Here is an 18,183-nt window from a genome sequence, read left to right on the forward strand (position 1 = left end):
TTGCAGAGTTTTGGGGAAATCGTCAGGCTGATTCACACAGAACCAAATTGAGAGGATGCTTTCTTGCCAGTTCTCTTTAGCAGCTTAGGACCAATTTGGCCAGTAGAGAGCTGGGGAATATTTTGTAGCTTGTCTGGGCTGTCTCAGTATTCAAACCAGGGTTTGTGGCTTGTTAGAGGAGTCAAATCCTGATTGCATGGCTTGACCTCTTTGCGCTGCTCCAGCAGTTGCACATCTTTGTGCTGAGGAAGGACTCCAAAGATTTAGAACTTTATTTTAGTTTTACATTTATTATTATTATTATTATTATTATTATTATTATTATTATTATTATTATTATTATTATTTTATGGAGCTTTATTTGCAGAGCAAAGACAGAACCTTGGTCTTGGATAGCTCAGTTTTGCTTCAAGTGTTTCAGGTGTCTGTGCTTTAAAAGATGTTCCTAAATATTCTGCTGTGATTAATCTAATACTCATTTTGAAATAAAAATTGCAAAGTGTTGGTTTGTGTTTTTTTTTTTTGCTTTTTTTTTAAATGAGTGGAAAAAATTCATGTACTTTATTTCTTAGAATTAAACAAGTCTTAAGAATCCTGCAAATTGGATTTGTCTCACAGAGCACCTGAGTGCTGCTACAGTGCTCTGTTTTGTCCGTGGGTTCTTCTCTGAAGGAACATCTTTATCTGAAACTGGCCAGCAGAGAAGCTGAAAATACTCTGCTTCCCAGGAAAACTGGGTATTTCCCTCGGCTTTCCCCTGACTCTGGAGCACCTGATGGCTCAATTATGTTTAAAATAGTGATGTTTTGCTCTTCCCCTTCCATCCGGGTCACTGGATAGTCACTGGAGGTGAACCCAGGCAAGACATGGAGAGGACCCCAGCTGTGCTTTCTCTCCAGAAAAATGGAGAAAGCAGGGGGAAGAAAACAAATCTTAATGTTTTTCTAACACTGTCCTTTGCCTGAGAGAGATGGGGTGGCTTCTTTGATGTCTCCAGACAGGGTTTGGCTTGATCCTATCAGAGGTGCAGCACAGAAAGGGGTTGGAGGGGAAAAGTGAGACAGGCTGACAAAGGTGAGCAAGTAGGTTTGAGATAAATTTTTCTGTATTCCAGAGTTCATAATTACACTGACAACACAATTTAGCATTTTTTGTTTCAGCTCTTCTGGGAGGGGAATGGGCGACTAGAAACTCAGGTGTGGCAGTCTCCAGCACTGGTTGTTCTGTTTAACTCTACCTGGATGCAAGATACAATCTTGGAAATATTTTAAATAGGGAACTGCTTCAGCAAGATGGATTTGTGCATCTCATTTACAAAGTATGTTTTTAATGCCTTTCTGAAATCCAAACTTATGCAAAATGGGGCTTGTTATGCATGTCTCTGCATTTTAATCTCCTGCAGTGATTTGTCAGTTTTCCTCAACATCTCCCTGGCATATTCCAGCCATTCTTCAACTTTGCTCTGTGGGGCTGCGTCTCTGTCTTAGCTCAGTTCTCCCAGCAAGGAAGGAATCACAGTTTAGTTGTTCTCTGGTAAGGTTTCTGAGCTGACATGCCTATTTCCTCAGCCTGGGATCAGCGCCACTTGTGGACTTAGAGACCGGGAAACCCTGAGTGTCATTTGGGATAGAGTCTCCTTTATTTTCTGCTTTAGCTGTCTCGGGAATGTTCTCGTTTTCATTGATTTGTGCTACTTGTGTTTCTGCTCTGCAGCAATAATTTGTTACTGATTTTTTTTTTTTTTTTTTTCCTGCTTGGAATGGCTAAAAACAGCTCAGCTACCCAAAGTGTTGATGTGATTTTATTTTCTTTTTCCCCTCTCTTTCCAGATGGGCTTTCTGGCAGAGACCAGCCAGTGGAGCTGTTGAATCCACCTCGAGTGAACCACATGCCCAGCTCTGGTAAGGAAAAAACCTCCTATTAAACCTGGTTCCTGTTCTTGGGGGGGGAGTGCAGGAAAATGCTCTGCAGCTCTGCCTTGCGAGTGGGAGAGCAGAATGCAAATGCAGAGTGCTGGAACAGAGTCTGTTAGGACTTGCACACCTCTGCTTTCCCAGGCTGGGAGAGTGGGATTTGGGAACGTAGCACAGCAGCCCTGGGAGTCTTGCAGGGGGCTGAGGGGAGCCCAGCCTGGTGGGAGATGCTTGGTTTGTCTTAGAAAGGAGAGGACAGGAGAACAAAGCAGCATCTGAACGAGGCCTTTCCCAGCCCAGAAGGAGATTTTGGAGCTGCTGCTCTCATTAGGGAGAAGGAACAGGGAGCCAAGGCCAGGCTGATCAAAGTGTGTCACGCCAGGCTCTGGGCTATTTGCTGTTCTCCCTCTCCTAACGATCCTGCCATGGCATGTCCTGGGGCTTGTCCTCCTGCTTGTCGTCCTGGCTGCTCCTAGCTGAGCTGGGAGAGCTCTTATAGCTCAGGGCTGCAGCTCTACAAGTGACGGAAACCAAAGTTCTGCTCCCAGTACTTGGAATTCTGTGGGAAACAATCTGCTGTTGGCTTTTGTGTTTCCCCCTTCTGTCCTCCAGGTACAAGCAGATGTCTGTAGCAGGGGTGATAGGATATAGCAAACATTATCTACTCTGCAAAGATCAGCTCAGGTCTTCCAAACCCTCAACTTTCTCCCTCTGTTGCCTTCCAAAATACCCTCAGGCCCTTTTCTATTAAGGATGAGATCTCGCAGAAGATCTGAGCACTTCTGGTAGTGCCAGTTGGAAAGATGTAAACGAAGTTTATTCAAAACAACTTTGGTACGTTGGGAGGGGGAGAAAAAAAGTGGGCTGTGACCTAACCTAGGTTTTGGTGGACTTGAATGCCTATCTGGGGAAGGAAACTTTCAAAGGGGTAGAGTTGTTGCATTGGGAGAAAAAAGGAAGAGATGGTTGTTTACCAGGCTCGGGCATCTGGCTTCAGATTCTGAGAAATCCCTCTCCCCTCTGTGTGCTCCCAAACGTGTCCGTCAGGTAAGGGAGGTTCTATTTTCCTAACCCTCAGAGGGATTCTCATTTTAAAGTCACTGTGGTAGCACAAGTCAGCTTACAGGTTTTACTGCCCACCTCGGTCGTGAGCCAGGTTGGATTTTGTGGCTCTGTGGATCATTGGCCTGGACTGTGAAAGGGATGGGTTTGAATCTTCTAGCCCTTTCTTTTGGTATTGATTTTGCTTGCTGGTGAAGTCTAATGTTTCTTTTTAAGGTGTTTCAGGCCAAAGGCTGGTGCTGGTTGAGAGCTTGGGGAGCTTGATGGTAGAGTCTGTTTTGGCTGTGTTTCCCGGAGTGAAATGAGGCTGTTTAATGGAGCCATGCAGGATTTAGGGAGTTCTTGCTGTTTGGACTCCATTTTGAGTATTTTTAATAGCTCACCTCTGCACTTTTGGGAAAACAGTGAGGCAGGGATCCCTGGGGAGCTGTGCCGGTGTGAAGCAGGTGGAACGAGAGATGGGCAGCGCTGCCTTTTTGTCAAATGGTTCTCCCAGTAATTGAGCTGTGGGAATGGAATTTAGGCTGGGAGAGCTGGGCGTGCTCACCTGCAGAAGAGAAGTCTCCAGGGAGACCTCAGAGCCCCTTTCAGGGTCTAAAGGGGCTCCAGGAGAGCTGGAGAGGGATTTGGGACAAAGCCCTGGAGGGACAGGACACAGGGAATGGCTTCCCACTGCCAGAGGTCAGGGATGGTTGGGAGATTGGGAAGGAATTGTTCCCTGGGAGGGTGGGGACGCCCTGGCACAGGGTGCCCAGAGGAGCTGTGGCTGCCCCTGGATCCCTGGAAGTGTCCAAGACCATGTTGGACATTGGGACTTGGAGCCACCTGAGACAGTGGAAGGTGTCCCTGCCCATAGGAGGGAGTGGCATTGAAGATCCCTTGTCACCCAACCCATTCTGTGATTGCCATATCTGTTTTTTATCATTCTTGTCTTTAAGAGTTTGCCGTAGATCTTTCTGAGAGAAGAAAGGAGAAGTAACACCGAGCATTGCTCTGGAAAAACAAGTTGTGTGTGAGATTGTCAGGTGGTGTTCCAAGTCTCAGGCATGACTGAAATAATGGTGTTAAAAAACAGCATAAGGAAAAAAAAAAATGCTTGATGATGTCCTGGGATATTTTGTTTAAAACATTCTCCTGTCCTGGTCAGGGTAGCGTTGAGTAAACTTGAGTGGTCGATGAGCTTTTATGCTGCATTTCTATTTCAGATAAAATCACTGCGGTGCGCTTGTAGGAAACCAAAATGTTTTTCTCTTCAGCATGAACCAAGTGGAAGAGAGATTTGACCCTTGTTAGTTGTTTTTCTCTGATGTGAAATGGTGAGAAAGTTCTAAAAATCCTCTGTCCTGCAGAGCATTTCAACACCAAACCAAGAAATATTTACAGCAATTTTATGAAATGGTTTTTAGGAGTGAATTTGGTTGAATAGAGCTGAGTTAAGTCATCATCAGTCGAAATTGTTTCTATCTTCTTTTCTGTATAAATTAGGGATTAATTGGAGGAAGGGAAACATTTTCCCTTTTCAAAGACATATCACCCATAATTGGCACTTCTGAATTTCTGAGGTGCTCGCAGAAGTACAACAAGACAAAGCCCCCACAGCCCACATCCTGCTCAGGAGTACAATAATCATCAGTTTGATAACTCTGCCTGCCCTGCCTCGTGCTCCCAAGGATCGCTGTGCCTTTGGCCCGGCGGAGAAAAAGGAATAAATTAACTTTATTGAGCAACATTGCTTCCCTTAATTTATTTTCTTTTTTTTTTTTTTTTTTCCAATAATCTGAGGCTGGTGAGGCCCTGGCACAGGATGCTGAGAGAAATTGTAGCAACCCCTGGATCCCTGGAAGTGCCCAAGGCCAGGTTGGACAGGGCTTGGAGCAACCTGGGATAGTGGAAGGTGTCCCTGCCTGTGGAAAGGGGCTGGAAAGGTTTGAGGTCCCTTCTAAAACAGAACATTAAGTGGGAGATTTCATCTCCCTGCTGCTTTTTCTGCTTCCTAGATCTAATTATCCACTCTCACTTCCACAGTCATATGCAAAAAAAAAAGAAGTTGATGTATGTAGGAATAAATGGTTTGTACGAGCCTCTGAGCTAATATTGTCCCTTGATTTTGCAGTCAGATATTATTACATGTCAGCTCGGGAACAATGTGAGGTTTTGTTGTGCCCCAGAAGTAGCTTACCCCTTAGAAAGGCTTTTCTTTAATGTTAAAAATAAGCTGATATATAATATGGATATGTACACGAAGCCCAGGATGGGGGAGAAACTCATCCAGACCCCCCAAATTATCATCAAAAGTGAGTTCTGGGAAAAATCCATCCTGATGTCACAACGGTACACTAAGCAGATTCAGTCCTGTCCTCTCATCTCGTTAGGTTATTGAAAAGCTGCAGCTCTTACTGTCAGCCTTGGTGTGATAACTTTGCCACCGTTTAGATGCTCTGGTGTAAGATAAGATTCCCAGAGGAGCTGTGGCTGCCCCTGGATCCCTGGAAGTGTCCAAGGTCAGGCTTGGAGCAACCTGGGCTAGTGGAAGGTGTCCCTTCCTATGGCAGTTGTTGCACTTTCAGTCCCTTCCCATCCAAACCATTCCGTGATTCCAAGGCAGCCGAGGAACTGCTGCTTAAAGCCTTGAGAGTTCAAATCAGCTCAAGGTTATATTTCCTGCAATACTTGCGATTTATTAATAGTTGTCTTTCATTTCCAGCCCTAAGCTAAGTGGACAAACTGTGCATGCAGTGACAATAAAAGGAGTGTTTCACCTGCTGGAGGCACTCCTGGAGCCCAGCCTCAGAGCCATTCCTCAGCAAGGAAAGCCCTGCACAGCCCTTCAGACAGCTCCCCGATTTCCACAGAGGATTTGCTGAACCGCTGTGCTTCTATGAAAAGTCCTTTGCAGTCAGTAAATTTGGGGTTATTTATGCAGGAGAGGAGAGGGAACTTCCACATCCAGAGGCTCTGGGCAGATCTCTGCAGGGAAGCAGGGAAGGTCAAACGTCAGAACCTCTTTTCTGAGCTAATACTGTCCCCAGACTCGTGTTTTGTTGGTCATGGGATTTTAACGACCCTCTAACTCTGCCTCAGCACTCTGTGTGTGTGCAGGGGTGTATGGAAGAGGGATGAGCTTTTTGGCCACCTCTGTCTCAATTGCAACATCCATGTTCCACATGGAATTAAACCACTCCTCTAGCCAAGCTGGGAATCAGAGAATCACAGACTGGTTTGGGTTGGAAAGGACCTTAAAACCAGTCTCAGCCTGTGGGCAGGGACACCTTCCACTATCCCAGGTTGCTCCAAGCCCTGTCCGACCTGGCCTTGGACACTTCCAGGGATCCTGGGGCAGTTCTGAACTGATCTGATGCTGGAGCCCAGAATGTGAATATCCTGATTCCCGTGGGTTGGGAAGAGCAGGGGCCCACAGCTCCTCAACTCGGCTTTGTTGTCTTTTGTCTCAGAAAACGTATTTATCTGTCATGATTTATCTGTCTCCTTTCTTTCCCACGAGGAAATGGTTATCAATTGGAGGAGCTGGCATAAATTATTAATGATTATCCCTCTTTTAACAGCTGAAAGCAGCACTTAAATGTGAAGCTCTTGAATGCAGCACTGGTTTCCTGGATGAAAGGCAGAAAAGTTTGCTCTGCTGCAAGCCCCAACTTGCTGTTTTCCTTTCTTCTTCCCGCACCTTGCTTAGTTCATTAATTCACGCTGATCAGCTCCGGAATTCACTGGATTCCCTCAGTCCTTATTCTTCACCAAGTGCTATTTTAAAAATAAGAATTCTCACAGATTCCCTACCACAGGAAAAGTTGTTTTGTGCTTTTGATTTATATAAAACAGGTGATGAAGGGAAGAGCCTTTGATGGTAAAACTTTGTGAAGAAAACTTAGGGAAGGAGGAGATGGCAGGATGCGAGCAGGCGTGGAAAGGCTCCCTTGAATGGTTATTCAGGAATTTGTTCCCATTGCCTCTGTCTTTGCTAAAAATAACAGTACTGTGTGGTGAATGAAAAGTGATAAATGCTTCGTGGAAATTGATCATGGATTGAGGCCTTTCTTGGGGAAAAATTTTCACGTGCCTCAGATGGGATCTCGGAGGCCACGTCTTCTCTGCCACGTGTGTTTGCTGCCTGGGTGTTTTACCTGGGTTTGCAACCTCAAAGAGGTAATCAGGGTGAAATCTTTGTTGTTTTGCTTTTATTTCATTCTCAGTCTATTCACTTTTTCGAGGCAACGCTCGTCCTGGGGCTGTAGTGTTTCAACACACCCTGTACCCGATTCCTCTTTTCCATCAGATGGATGTGAGCTTTGGCTGGAGGATGAGGATGGACTGTCCTGTTATCTCCAGGGGCTGTGTTTCCTTTGTCTGCCTGCACTTCCCATGGCTGTGCCCTGCACTGCAGAGCTCCCCAGGGTGCTTTCTGCCAAAATTAACTGGGGGTAGTTTATTGCTGAAGGGGAAAAAGCAGCCACCTGCATTTCCAGGATTTTAGGAATTCCTCTTCTAGCGTAACACGTGTTTACCAAGATCCTGGCGGCTCTTCCCCGGTGTATATTGATTTTCAGGGCTATATTTGGCTCTGCTTTGTCTTTGGGCAGTGGAGGGAATATCAGGTGAATGTTTTGTGCAGCGGTGCCTAAAATACAGCAGCAGTCTCCAGATGCTTCTCTGGGGAATTGCTGATGGTTCATTAAAGAGACCTTTCCTTGTTACCTGGGGAAGCTGTAGCTGCCCCTGGATCCCTGCAAGTGTCCAAGGCCAGGTTGGATGGGGCTTGGAGCAACCTGGGATAGTGGAAGGTGTCCCTGCCCATGGCAGGGGTTGGAATGGGATGGGCTTTAAGGTCCCTTCAAACCCAGACCATTCCATGATTCTGTGATTATGTATATCTCCTCGTTTGGCTTAACTAATATCTTGCCATCCAAACCACTTAATCGTCACTACTTTTCCATCTGTTTCTCATTCAAGGAATTGTGTCATATCAGATGATTCATTCATATTTGATTAGAGATTTCATTATGAGCTGGCCTGAAGTTTTTATGATCTAATGAAAGGCTTTGGAATCACTGATTTGGAGCTGCAGTTGTAATATGCAGAGTAAATGTACTGCATGTTTTGATGATACTTTTTAAAGCTCTGACAGTTCTTGCCAGTGAATTGTGTACATTGAATTTTTAAAAAAGTTTCTGATGAAATGCAGTGATCTTTTCTGATGGAGAGAGGAACTCCCAAGCTACTATAGAGCTTCTCCAAGTCACACTGAATGACGGAACAGTGAAATTTAGGTCAAAACTTGCCTTTTTTCACCCATTTATAATCCTGCTTGTAAACAGTCACACTGTCATGATATTAATGACTCTCTTGGAGATCCTGAGTTTCCTGCTTGAGTCACATATGGGAGGCTCTTTATTTTCACTGAGGACAGTCATCTTTCACCTGTGTACAATTTGGTCTTCACATTAAATTACTACAGTTTTTTTCTCAAGAAACAGATGAAGTGGTTGCAATAATGTATTTTTAAAAATATTAATGGGGCAGAGTTGGAGGCATTTTCCCAGGGCGTGCTGGGTCTCCCATGATACAGCTCTGGCCAGGTGCCAGTGGGGTTTGGTCCCTCTGTTTCTGAAACTCTCCTCTGACAAGCAGTGGGGTTCTCTGTTTGTTCTCTGCTGGCAGAAGGGGCTCTGGGACGAGCTCTGGGGCTCAGTAGCAGGTTTGGGAAGGTGTTTGTGACGCACTGAGAGGGGAAAGTGAGTGCAGCCAGCTCCTGCCTGTCCCCAGTAATCCTGGGAGCTGCTGTGCCTGTCACTTAAATGGGACCTTTCTTCGGGTGGCATTAGGCCTGCCCTGTCTGCCTAAGCCCAGGTTAGATCAGAGGGACTTTGCTGAGCTGAGCGGCAGAGTTTTGCTGGTACAGCTCAGCTCGGAGCGTGGCAGGAATCCCCTTCACACAATATGCTGCAGCACTCGGACGGGTTTCCCTCACAAACGTGGCTGGCTGAGCCCTGAGGTCTGGCAGCACATTGACTGGGTACCTCCAAACACTCAGAAATCACAGAATCCCAGGATACTTTGGGGTGGGAGGGATCTCAAAGCTCATCTCATCCCACCCCCTGCCATGGGCAGGGACACCTTCCACTAGCCCGGGTTGCTCCAAGCCCCATCCAGCCTGGCTTTGGACACTTCCAGGGATGCAGGGGCAGCCACAGCTGCTCTGGGAATTCCAGCCCAGTCTCTCCCCATCCTCACAGGGAAGTTCTCCCCAATATCCCATCTAACCCTCCTTCTACTTAATGGCTTCATAGTGGGGATATAGCAGGATCTTGGGAGCAGCTCCCAGCTCCATCCCTGGAACTCAGCCAGACCATGGTGTCCGGGTTGCCACTCCGGTGGAATTGCGTGTGAGAGGGCGTTTAACCTCACAAACCACGTTTTGGGCTTCAAAGCCAGCTCACATGTTCCAGACGGAATGGCTCCTTGTCCCCCTGTCCTGCCTTTGATAGTCTATGGGGCCTGAAAAGCTGCCACCTTTTCCTGGTGGGAAACACCAGGTCTGACCTTCGACCAAGTGTTGTGCTTGCAAAGTACCACTGGAATATTATCAAAAAAATACCCTTAACCAAGGTATCAAATGATTGATACCGTGTTTGGAGGCGTCAAACATTTTTATAGACGGAAAAAATAAAATTCCTTTCACGTTCCACCTAAATCCCCGATACAGGGATTTGTATATACTTATATATGTGTATATACATGTGTATATATTTGTGTTAGGCTTGTATAATCCCTGTCCCAGGGATTTATCATGTCTTGAATTAGCGCTCAGCAAAACCCAGATCCCTCTCCCCCATCCGTGGCAGTGCCTCTAACAAAGTCTCTAAAGCCTCGGGAGTTCAAAGCCCGTTGGAACGGGTTCGGAGATAACTCTGTGGAAAAGGCAGAAGGAAAGGCTGTCACTGAAAAATAAGTAAATAGATGTAAAAAAAAAAAGAATCCATTTTGGGTATTTGAGGATTTTACCTTGGTGACCCCACGGTGGCATGGAGCAATCCTTAAAATTGCAGAGAAGGAAATTCTAGAATTTTCTGGAATTTCCTTTCCAGGATGGCAGCAGAGGGAAAGGTTTAACTTTTGTTTGGACTCCGGATACATGATCTGGCCGTGTCCCGACGCTGATCAGGGATGGGAATAACATGGCAGGGAAGGTACTGGCTGCGTTGACGCGAGTGTCAGGTGTCCCGGGTGAGCGGCTGGGAAACTTCATCTGGTTCCGCGTCCAGCCAAACGTGCGGTGTGTCCGTAAGGAGCCCTTCCACCTCCATCGCTGCACCAGGGCATCGGGACAACCACCGCCAAAACTGGCGCTTCTTGATCTGGGAACACGTGTATTAATCCACTCTGAAGGGGTTTTCAGTCATTCAAGTAATTTCCCCCTCCCTTTCCCAAATACTCGCTCACAGGTGCCAGCTGTACGCTGTCAGAGTCGATAATGTGGGGTTCGCTCGTATCCCAAACCCCCCGTATTTGTTGGAAAATCTCTTGTTTTCTCTTTAGTTTCAGCAGAAATTGTGTTCCTCGGCACACAGGGGGAGCTTTGGGGTTGTGCTGCTTTTTGCTGGCTTGGGAAAGGCTCGTTGCAGCAGAGAAATAGAAAATGCAGTTACTTGGCAACTTGGCTCTTTACATCACCGAGCCCCACCGAATTCCTGCAGCTTGTAAATACTCATATGCTCAAATATTCATGGACTTTAGCCAAGCAAAAGGGTTTTTTTGCACTATTTCTCCTAGGCTTAACAGTGTAAACTTTTCCTTGTTGCCTTTTTAAAAAATTTTATTATTTCTTTATTATTATTTTTAAATATTTTGGGCTTCAGTGCAGAGATTTGGTTCCATGTTCAAACAGAGTTACTGCTGCTGGTCAGGATGCTGGTGTAGGGGATACATCATAGTTCTGTTATACAAGAGAAAAATTACTTTTTAAGTGAGGTGCACAAGGTGACAGACAAATAAGAATTACAGGTGATTTAAAAATCACCGTAATATTAAGACAAATTCTAGTCCTTTCAAAGCAGCTTTAACAGGGGTTTCAGACAGTCCTGGAGCACAGTGGATATTAAGTTTTTGTGCAGTTTAGAATGTGCTTTACTCTTTATCCCACAAAAGAAGTTCTTGCACAAGATGAGAATTTCAGCTTCTGAGGAGCTGTTACATAATGCTATTTACACCGTAGAATTAAATATTAACTGCTGGTTTCTACCCAAACGCTGCTTTACATCCAAAGTCCTGAGCTGTGCCTCTCTGGGTGGGTATGGCAGGTATTGAGGGCAGGTTTCCTTTCCAACCCAAACCATTCCATCATTCTTTGCAGCCCATCGCTCCAGGTTCTCCTTTACCTGTAAACAGATTTACACTTCCCGGGCAAATTTGCCTGAAGAAGTGCAGCATTTTGCAGGAAGCTGAACTTGTTTGTTCTTTAAGGCACTGCAAGCCGGATCTCGGCACAAATGCTAATTTTGAGATGCTGATTTCCATGAGGAGCAGATATTTAGTCTTACACGTGCCAGATGGGTTTGCTGCTGGCATCACTCGTGAGATTATGGTCAAAACAAGGACAAATCCGCTATAAAATTCCAAGACCTGACTGAATAATTTTGTGTTTGCCTTCCCAAGGATCAGCTAGTCGTCACAGTGCTTTGTTTTGTCGCTGTCAGCATGGTAAAGCTCCTTCAGGCATCTGAGATGGGCTGGCAGTGGGAGGAGAGGCCTTGCTGTGAAGGATCTCTCCTGCCTCAGGTATCATTTACCAATAAGCTTTGTATCCTTCTGATTTTTTATTAAGGTCATCGTAGAATATTGCCAAACTTTTGGGCCTGCAGGAGAGCTGGAGAGGGACTTTTTACAAGGATACTGAGTGACAGGACGAGGGGGAATTGCTTCCCACTGACCACCCCCAAGCTTTTGCTGAGCCCTTTTCCCGTTATCCAGGAGTATTCTGTATTTCCACTGGGACGATGCAAAATCAAGCTGCTACTGGTTTCAACATCTAATTCGTGTATGGCACCAAGGATTTCAGAAGCAACACTTCCCTTGAGCAGAAATCAAGGCAGATGGTAAAACCAAGTGACCTACAAAACATAACAAGCTTTCTCACCAGAAGTGTACAGTACAAACAAATGTACTGTCACCTAAAAATTCCCGAGATGGCATTTCTGACAGAGTGATGATCGTACAGGGAAGTCAAAGTTTGTGTAAGGTCAGGAATGAATTTTGCATCCTCTAAAATACATGCTGATGATCAAACTGACTGTAATGTGCTTCAGCCTCTTGTTTCTTCCTCCTTGGGACTTGGTTTGCTTGGGTTTGTCTGGTTCTGTTGGATCTGTAAATCAAGTTATTATCTAAACCGGCCTGTGCTGATGTGAACATCTCAGTGTCTTGTGGCCAAGAGCACTGGTCTGGATGGTTTGTGTTATTTTCCTCTGTAAACTGGCCCATCTTTCTTTCTATTAGTCCCTCATGGATCCATCCTCACTTAGGCCAGAACCGTGGAATCACTGAAACTGGAAAAGACCTCCTGAGTCCAGCTGTTCCCCCAGCACTGCCACCTCTAAACCATGCCCCAGGTGCCACATCTGCACGGCTTTTGAACACTTCCAGGTGTGGCGGCTCCACCACGGCCCTGGGCAGACCATACTAAGGCCTGTCCACCATTTCAGGGAAGAAAGTTCTCCTCATTCCTCCCCTGGCCCAGCCTGGGGCCGTTCCCTCTCCTCCTGTCCCTGTTCCCTGGGAGCAGAGCCCGTCCTGCCCCTGGCTGTCCCCTCCTGTCAGGGAGCTGTGCAGAGCCACAAGGTCCCCCCTGAGCCTCCTTTTCTCCAGGCTGAGCCCTTTCCAGCTCCCTCAGCCTCTCCTGGGGCTCCAGCCCCTTCCCTGGACACACTCCCGCCCCTCAGTGTGCAGCTCCTGCAGCTTCATCCCTGCCTCATTTTTCAAGCATCACTTCTGGACCCCGAGCACCTCATGCACAGCCAGTGAAGTCCTTAGGAAATCTCCAGGGGTTGGGATCCGTGGCCAGGAGCTGGTGCTGCCTCACGGTCCCTGCCAAAGCAGGGCTCTGCAGTTCAAGGCCGCTGCCCTGAGCGGAGCAAACTTGGGGTAAATCAGCTGTGAAGTGGAAATGTGGAAATGAAAACAGGCGAAATCATGGGAGGATTAGGCTGTGGTGATTTAAGGCAGCTTTATTTCGGGATGGAAACACTGACGCAGGATTTAACGCGTTTGGAGTTTGGCTCGTTATCTCCCTCGTTAAGAGGGGTGCTCTGACACAGGCATGCGCAGGAATCCATCTCTTCGCAGACCTTTCTATATGCAAAAAAATGGTAATAATGGCATTTTGGAAGTGCTGTTCCCTTGGGCTGATCAGCTGGGAGAGCAGAGGGGCTTTTGTAGGCATCACGTCCCATGGGCTTCTGGAATGTTGGGAGATGGATAGCCTGGGATTCACGTAGGAAATACGGATGGATACAGGAACCTGGGCTAGTGCAAGGTGTCCCCTGCCCACGGGACAAGCCCCATCCAGCCTTGGACACAGCCAGGGATGGGGCAGCCACAGCTGCTCTGGGCAGTATTTTCACTCAGTGTTCTGATCTATGAATGTTTCAGCTGGTCTGGCTTTTCCTGGAAGGATGCCTTGTTTCTGGAATCTTTTGGAGGAATGGGCTCCTAAACTTGAGGGATGACCCTGCAGAGCACAGAGCTTCATTAAAGTGGCCTGAAAACCAAATACAGTTAACATAAAATGTGGTTTGCTCGGCGGAGAAGGGGTTAGCTGTGTGTTGGTATCAAGCAGGACTTTTACCTAAATAAGGTTTTTGTAGTGGTTATCTGTATTCTTTGGAGCTTCTTTACACTGTGTTTTGACCAGGAATGTTGAAGCGAACCTGGATGTGCTGTTTCCATCATTTATTGCTAATACCCAGGGTGTGTAGTACTTCAGGGAGACAGCAGATAAGACATTGTCATCTCTGCTTGCCTCCAGATACCACTGAATCAGATTTAACCTCCTTAGACTTGCTTTTAAAAGCCTGCCTCTTCAGCTTCCCTCCTGCAGCTGTTCCTCAGCTGCTGCCTGGATGTCCTTTTTATCTCTTCCTTCCAACTTTCCCAGTGTCTTTTGTCTGTGGAGTCCTCCTATACTTTGCCCAGCTGAATCCCTCAACCCTCTTCAGGTCTTTCCTTGAGTCCTTTATCTTTTCCCAGTGCTCTGGAAAGTGAGTCACCGTTATTTTGGGTATGTATAGGAGCTCTCCATCCTTAGATATTTTATGTCTCTCACCTTTCTGCTTCTCACAGCATCCTGTTTCTTTTTGTGGAAGGATCAGGCTGCAGTCAACTCCTTGGCAGGGAAGTCTGGTGCCTGAACGTAGCTGGAGCAAAGTTGTAGCCTCCCACTGAAAGACAAAGGCACCATTTTATTTGCCAGAATCCCTATACCCTGCATTAGGTCCAAGTTTGGCAGCTGAAGTGGCATTTTTAAGCAAGATATCCCACAATTTATCAGAATTTCTGAGGGAGGACTCGCTCCCCTCTTGCTGTGGTTGTAGTAGATGCAGTGTAGGTGTATTGTGCTTTGGGAAGCTGCTTACCATGCTCAGCAGACAACCACCTAACTCAGAACTTCTAGTAAAAGAAATGGGAGGTTTAAGTCTAGAAGCTTCCAAGGACATTGTTAAGCTGTTCTCTTTGTTCATTCATGGAGGTGTTTGTTCCTTGGGAAGGCAAGTTTAAAATGAGTTGAAAAGCAGCATTCAGAGAATCACAGAGTCGTTTGGTTGGAAGGGACCTTAAAGATCATCCAGTTCCACCCCCTGCCGTGGGCAGCGACACCTTCCACTGTCCCAGGCTGCTCCAAGTCCCAATGTCCAACCTGGCCTTGGGCACTGCCAGGGATCCAGGGGCAGCCACAGCTGCTCTGGGCACCCTGTGCCAGGACCTCAACAGCCCCCAGCCAAGAATTCCTTCCCAAAATCCCATCTAACCCTCTGGCAGTGAGAAGCCATTCCTCCTTGTCCTGTCCCTCCATCCCTTGTCCCACGTCCCTCTCCAGCTCTGGAAGGGGCTCCAAGGTGTCTCTGGAGCATTATCCTCTCCAGGTGGATATGCCCAGCTCTCCCAGCATGGCTTCAGAGCAGAGGGGCTCCATCCTTTGGCACCCTCTGGATTTGTTCCAGCAGCTTCACATCCTTATTTTATGCTGGGGGTTCCAGAGCTGGAAGGAGCTCTGCAGGTGGGCTCTTGCCAGAGCAGGATAGAGATGGAGAATCCCAGTGAGATTCCTTGTGAGTGATACCTAAAACTCTTTAGTACCACACCTGGATTTAAACTTCTTGTGTTAAAACTCACCTTCAAGCTGACCCCTATGTGGCTCTGGCTCTGTTTGAAGGAAAATGCCACAGGCTGGGCAGATTTTCAGCAGAAGCAGCACTGAGTTTTTGTGCCGTGTCCAAAAGGCCACCTGGTGTCAGTGGTTTGGGCATAAATGCCAAGAGAAAGCTCACTTTGAGGAGAGCCATCCATGATGCGGGGAATCCTTGTCATGCATGGGTCATTGCTGGCATGGGGAATGCAGGGGACAGCTGCCCTCATCCTTTAGGATTTGGGTAGCAGGCTTCTGGGTTTTAATGTGTTCAGTTCTTCCGGTAGTTCTTGGGGGAAAAAAATGGAAAATATCTATTTTTTAAGGGAAATCTTAGCTCAGGTGTGTGTTTGGGTGTGTGCATCCAGGAAGGGCAACCCCTGCCTGTTTTGCCAGAATAAAAAGGTGCTTTAGTGCCATTTATCTTTGCTGTCCAGGGGCTCCAATGGGTTAAGGTTACTTGAATTTCTCTAGGAAACTGTCAGTGTTTGACACTCTCTTGAAAGAATCTTTTATATTTGTATTTTAATGTGCATCTTCATTTTATTGAATGGACAGCAAGTAGCATCCTGGTCCTAATGTAGCTGATACCTGAGTATATCCATTATTTGGAAGTAAAGCCCTTCCAGAGGGGCCACAGGAAGCTGTGGGCTACTTGCCCATTTGGATGGGCTTCTCTTCCAACATGGTGTGGATTTTTACTCAAAACTGCAGCCTTTGAGCAATCTATGAGTTTTCAGGAGCTATGGAATAGCATTCCTTTTACAATTTGCTGTTTAACTGTTCCTTTTGCTGCTTTATTTTTGTTACGATGGAGGAGATGGTGTTGCAGATTTTGGGGCTTGTTGGACAACTGGGAGTCTCCTGGCTGGTGACAGGAGTGAACTCACTCTCCTGCTAGTAATAAGCATTTATTTGCTGTTTGAAATACAGTGGGACAGGTAATTCCTCAGAATTTTGTTTCACCTTCTCTTTTGACATAGGGTAGTGGCCTTAAGCTGAGGGAGGGCAGAGTTAGATGGGATATTGGGAAGGAATCGTTCCCTGGGAGGGTGGAGAGGCCCTGGCACAGGGTGCCCAGGGCAGCTGTGGCTGCTCCTGTATCCCTGGAGGTGTCCCAGGCCAGGCTGGATGGGGCTTGGAGCAGCCTGGGACAGTGGAAGGTGTCCCTGCCCATGTCAAGGTGGAATAGGATGGACTTTAGAAGCCAAACCATGCTGTGCCACCAGTTCATGCGGTGGCTTTATTCCTGCCATTGAAGAGCCCACCCCTTGGGAGGCTCCAGGGAAAACTGCAGAGGATGAGTGGGAATGTCTAGGTGTTTGTCTAACCCCACCTTCACTGGGAATCCTTCAACTCCCCCATGCTGACCCAACCAGGTGGATTATTGTTTTTCTCATGGGAAGCTTTTAATGTGTCATCTCAGGATGAGACTTTCTGGCTCCTGCTCCATCTCTTCCATGTTTAATTCTCTTCTCCAGAGTATCATTTTGCCTTGAAGGAAGCTCAGAGTGAGATTAGAGAGAGGCATGTGGGAAATCCACGTGGGTTTGACTCTACAGAAATTCAGCTGGGCTTCTTTCAACTCTGTTTTTTGTCCTGGGGTTCTGCTGAGGGGAGAAGTTTCCTGTTGTGGAAGCAAGATAGATGGATCAAAGAGGTTCAATTGCTGGGTAATGCCTGAAGCAAAGAGGCAGGTGAAATCACATTCCCAGGAATCACAGAATCCCGGAATGATTTGGGTTGAAAGGAACTTCAAACATCATCCAGTGCCACCCCCTGCCATGGATAGGGACATCTTCCACTAGCGCAGGTTGCTCCAGCCCTGTCCGACCTGGCCTTGGACACTTCCAGGGATCCAGGGGCAGCCACAGCTTCCTAAACCTTTTAAGAATACCTAAACATTTATTTTTGTTGTTTTATATTTCAATATTTATTATTTATTTAGATTTCTTTTTCCAATGGAAACTCAAGTGGGTTTTGCTTATCCACTCGGTGCAAGGAAGCTGTGCAAGGAAAGGTTTCCCACAATTGGTGTGAAGTTCGAAAGAAGGAATAGTCCAAGCCGACTTCTTTCATTCCATTGTCTTTAATTTCACAGAAAGCTCTGGCTCTGTCTGAGACACTTGTTCGTTTGAGATGTCACTGATGAAACCAGCGAGGAGATAAAGTGGGATAATGGTTGAAAAGGAGGTGGAGAAACTGGAGTGTCTCCCTTTGGAGCTGCTCTGTCCTGCACAGGCTCATCTGTTGGAGACATCTCTGTTGGAGACGCCTGTGCCATCAAGGATTTGGTGCTGGCCTTGAACTCTCCATGTTCTCATTAAGGAAATACCCCTAGAGATTTTTCCATAGGAGTTTATAATTTTCCAAACCCTGATGTCCTGCTCTGAGGCGAGAGGGGGTTGGAACGAGATCCCTTCCAGCCCAAACCATTCTGGGATTCCTTGCAAACGCTGCCTGTTGTGGACATAGCTTCACTTTGTTCAAGTAGAGAGACATTTTTTAATGCTTTAAATCTAAGATGGAGACAGTAGGATAAGTGGTCTGCTCTTGGAAGTTTTGGCTTCCTTATCATCATGAGTAAAATTTCTGTGTAGGTGCCTAATAAATGCTAATGAGGTCTGTTGAGGGTAGGAATTAGGCTCAGCAAAGCTGGATATGTAGAAATCCAGAATCTCTGCACCCTTATTATGTTTCCTGGTCTCGGTAGTAATCAGGGAGAAGTTTCCTTGCGATGAATGAGTGAGTGACATTTAAAGCTCCATCTGTTGCCTGCGGGGTGGTGCCTCACGA

At 46.6% G+C, this 18,183-nt stretch overlaps 1 protein-coding gene across 7 annotated transcripts in view; it reads left to right on the forward strand.

The window, feature by feature from the left end:
• HDAC4 (histone deacetylase 4) overlaps positions 1–18,183 on the forward strand; it is a 171,378-nt gene that overhangs the window by 68,355 nt on the left and 84,840 nt on the right. For all 7 annotated transcript variants that reach the window (XM_040068889.1, XM_040068884.1, XM_040068886.1 and 4 more), the window contains one exon: positions 1,830–1,901. In XM_040068889.1, coding sequence (XP_039924823.1) covers positions 1,830–1,901 — 72 coding nt within the window. The remainder of the gene's footprint in view (positions 1–1,829; positions 1,902–18,183) is intronic.

The sequence above is a fragment of the Hirundo rustica genome, chromosome 7 (genome assembly GCF_015227805.2).
Source record: "Hirundo rustica isolate bHirRus1 chromosome 7, bHirRus1.pri.v3, whole genome shotgun sequence".
Classification (NCBI taxonomy): Eukaryota; Metazoa; Chordata; class Aves; order Passeriformes; family Hirundinidae; genus Hirundo; species Hirundo rustica.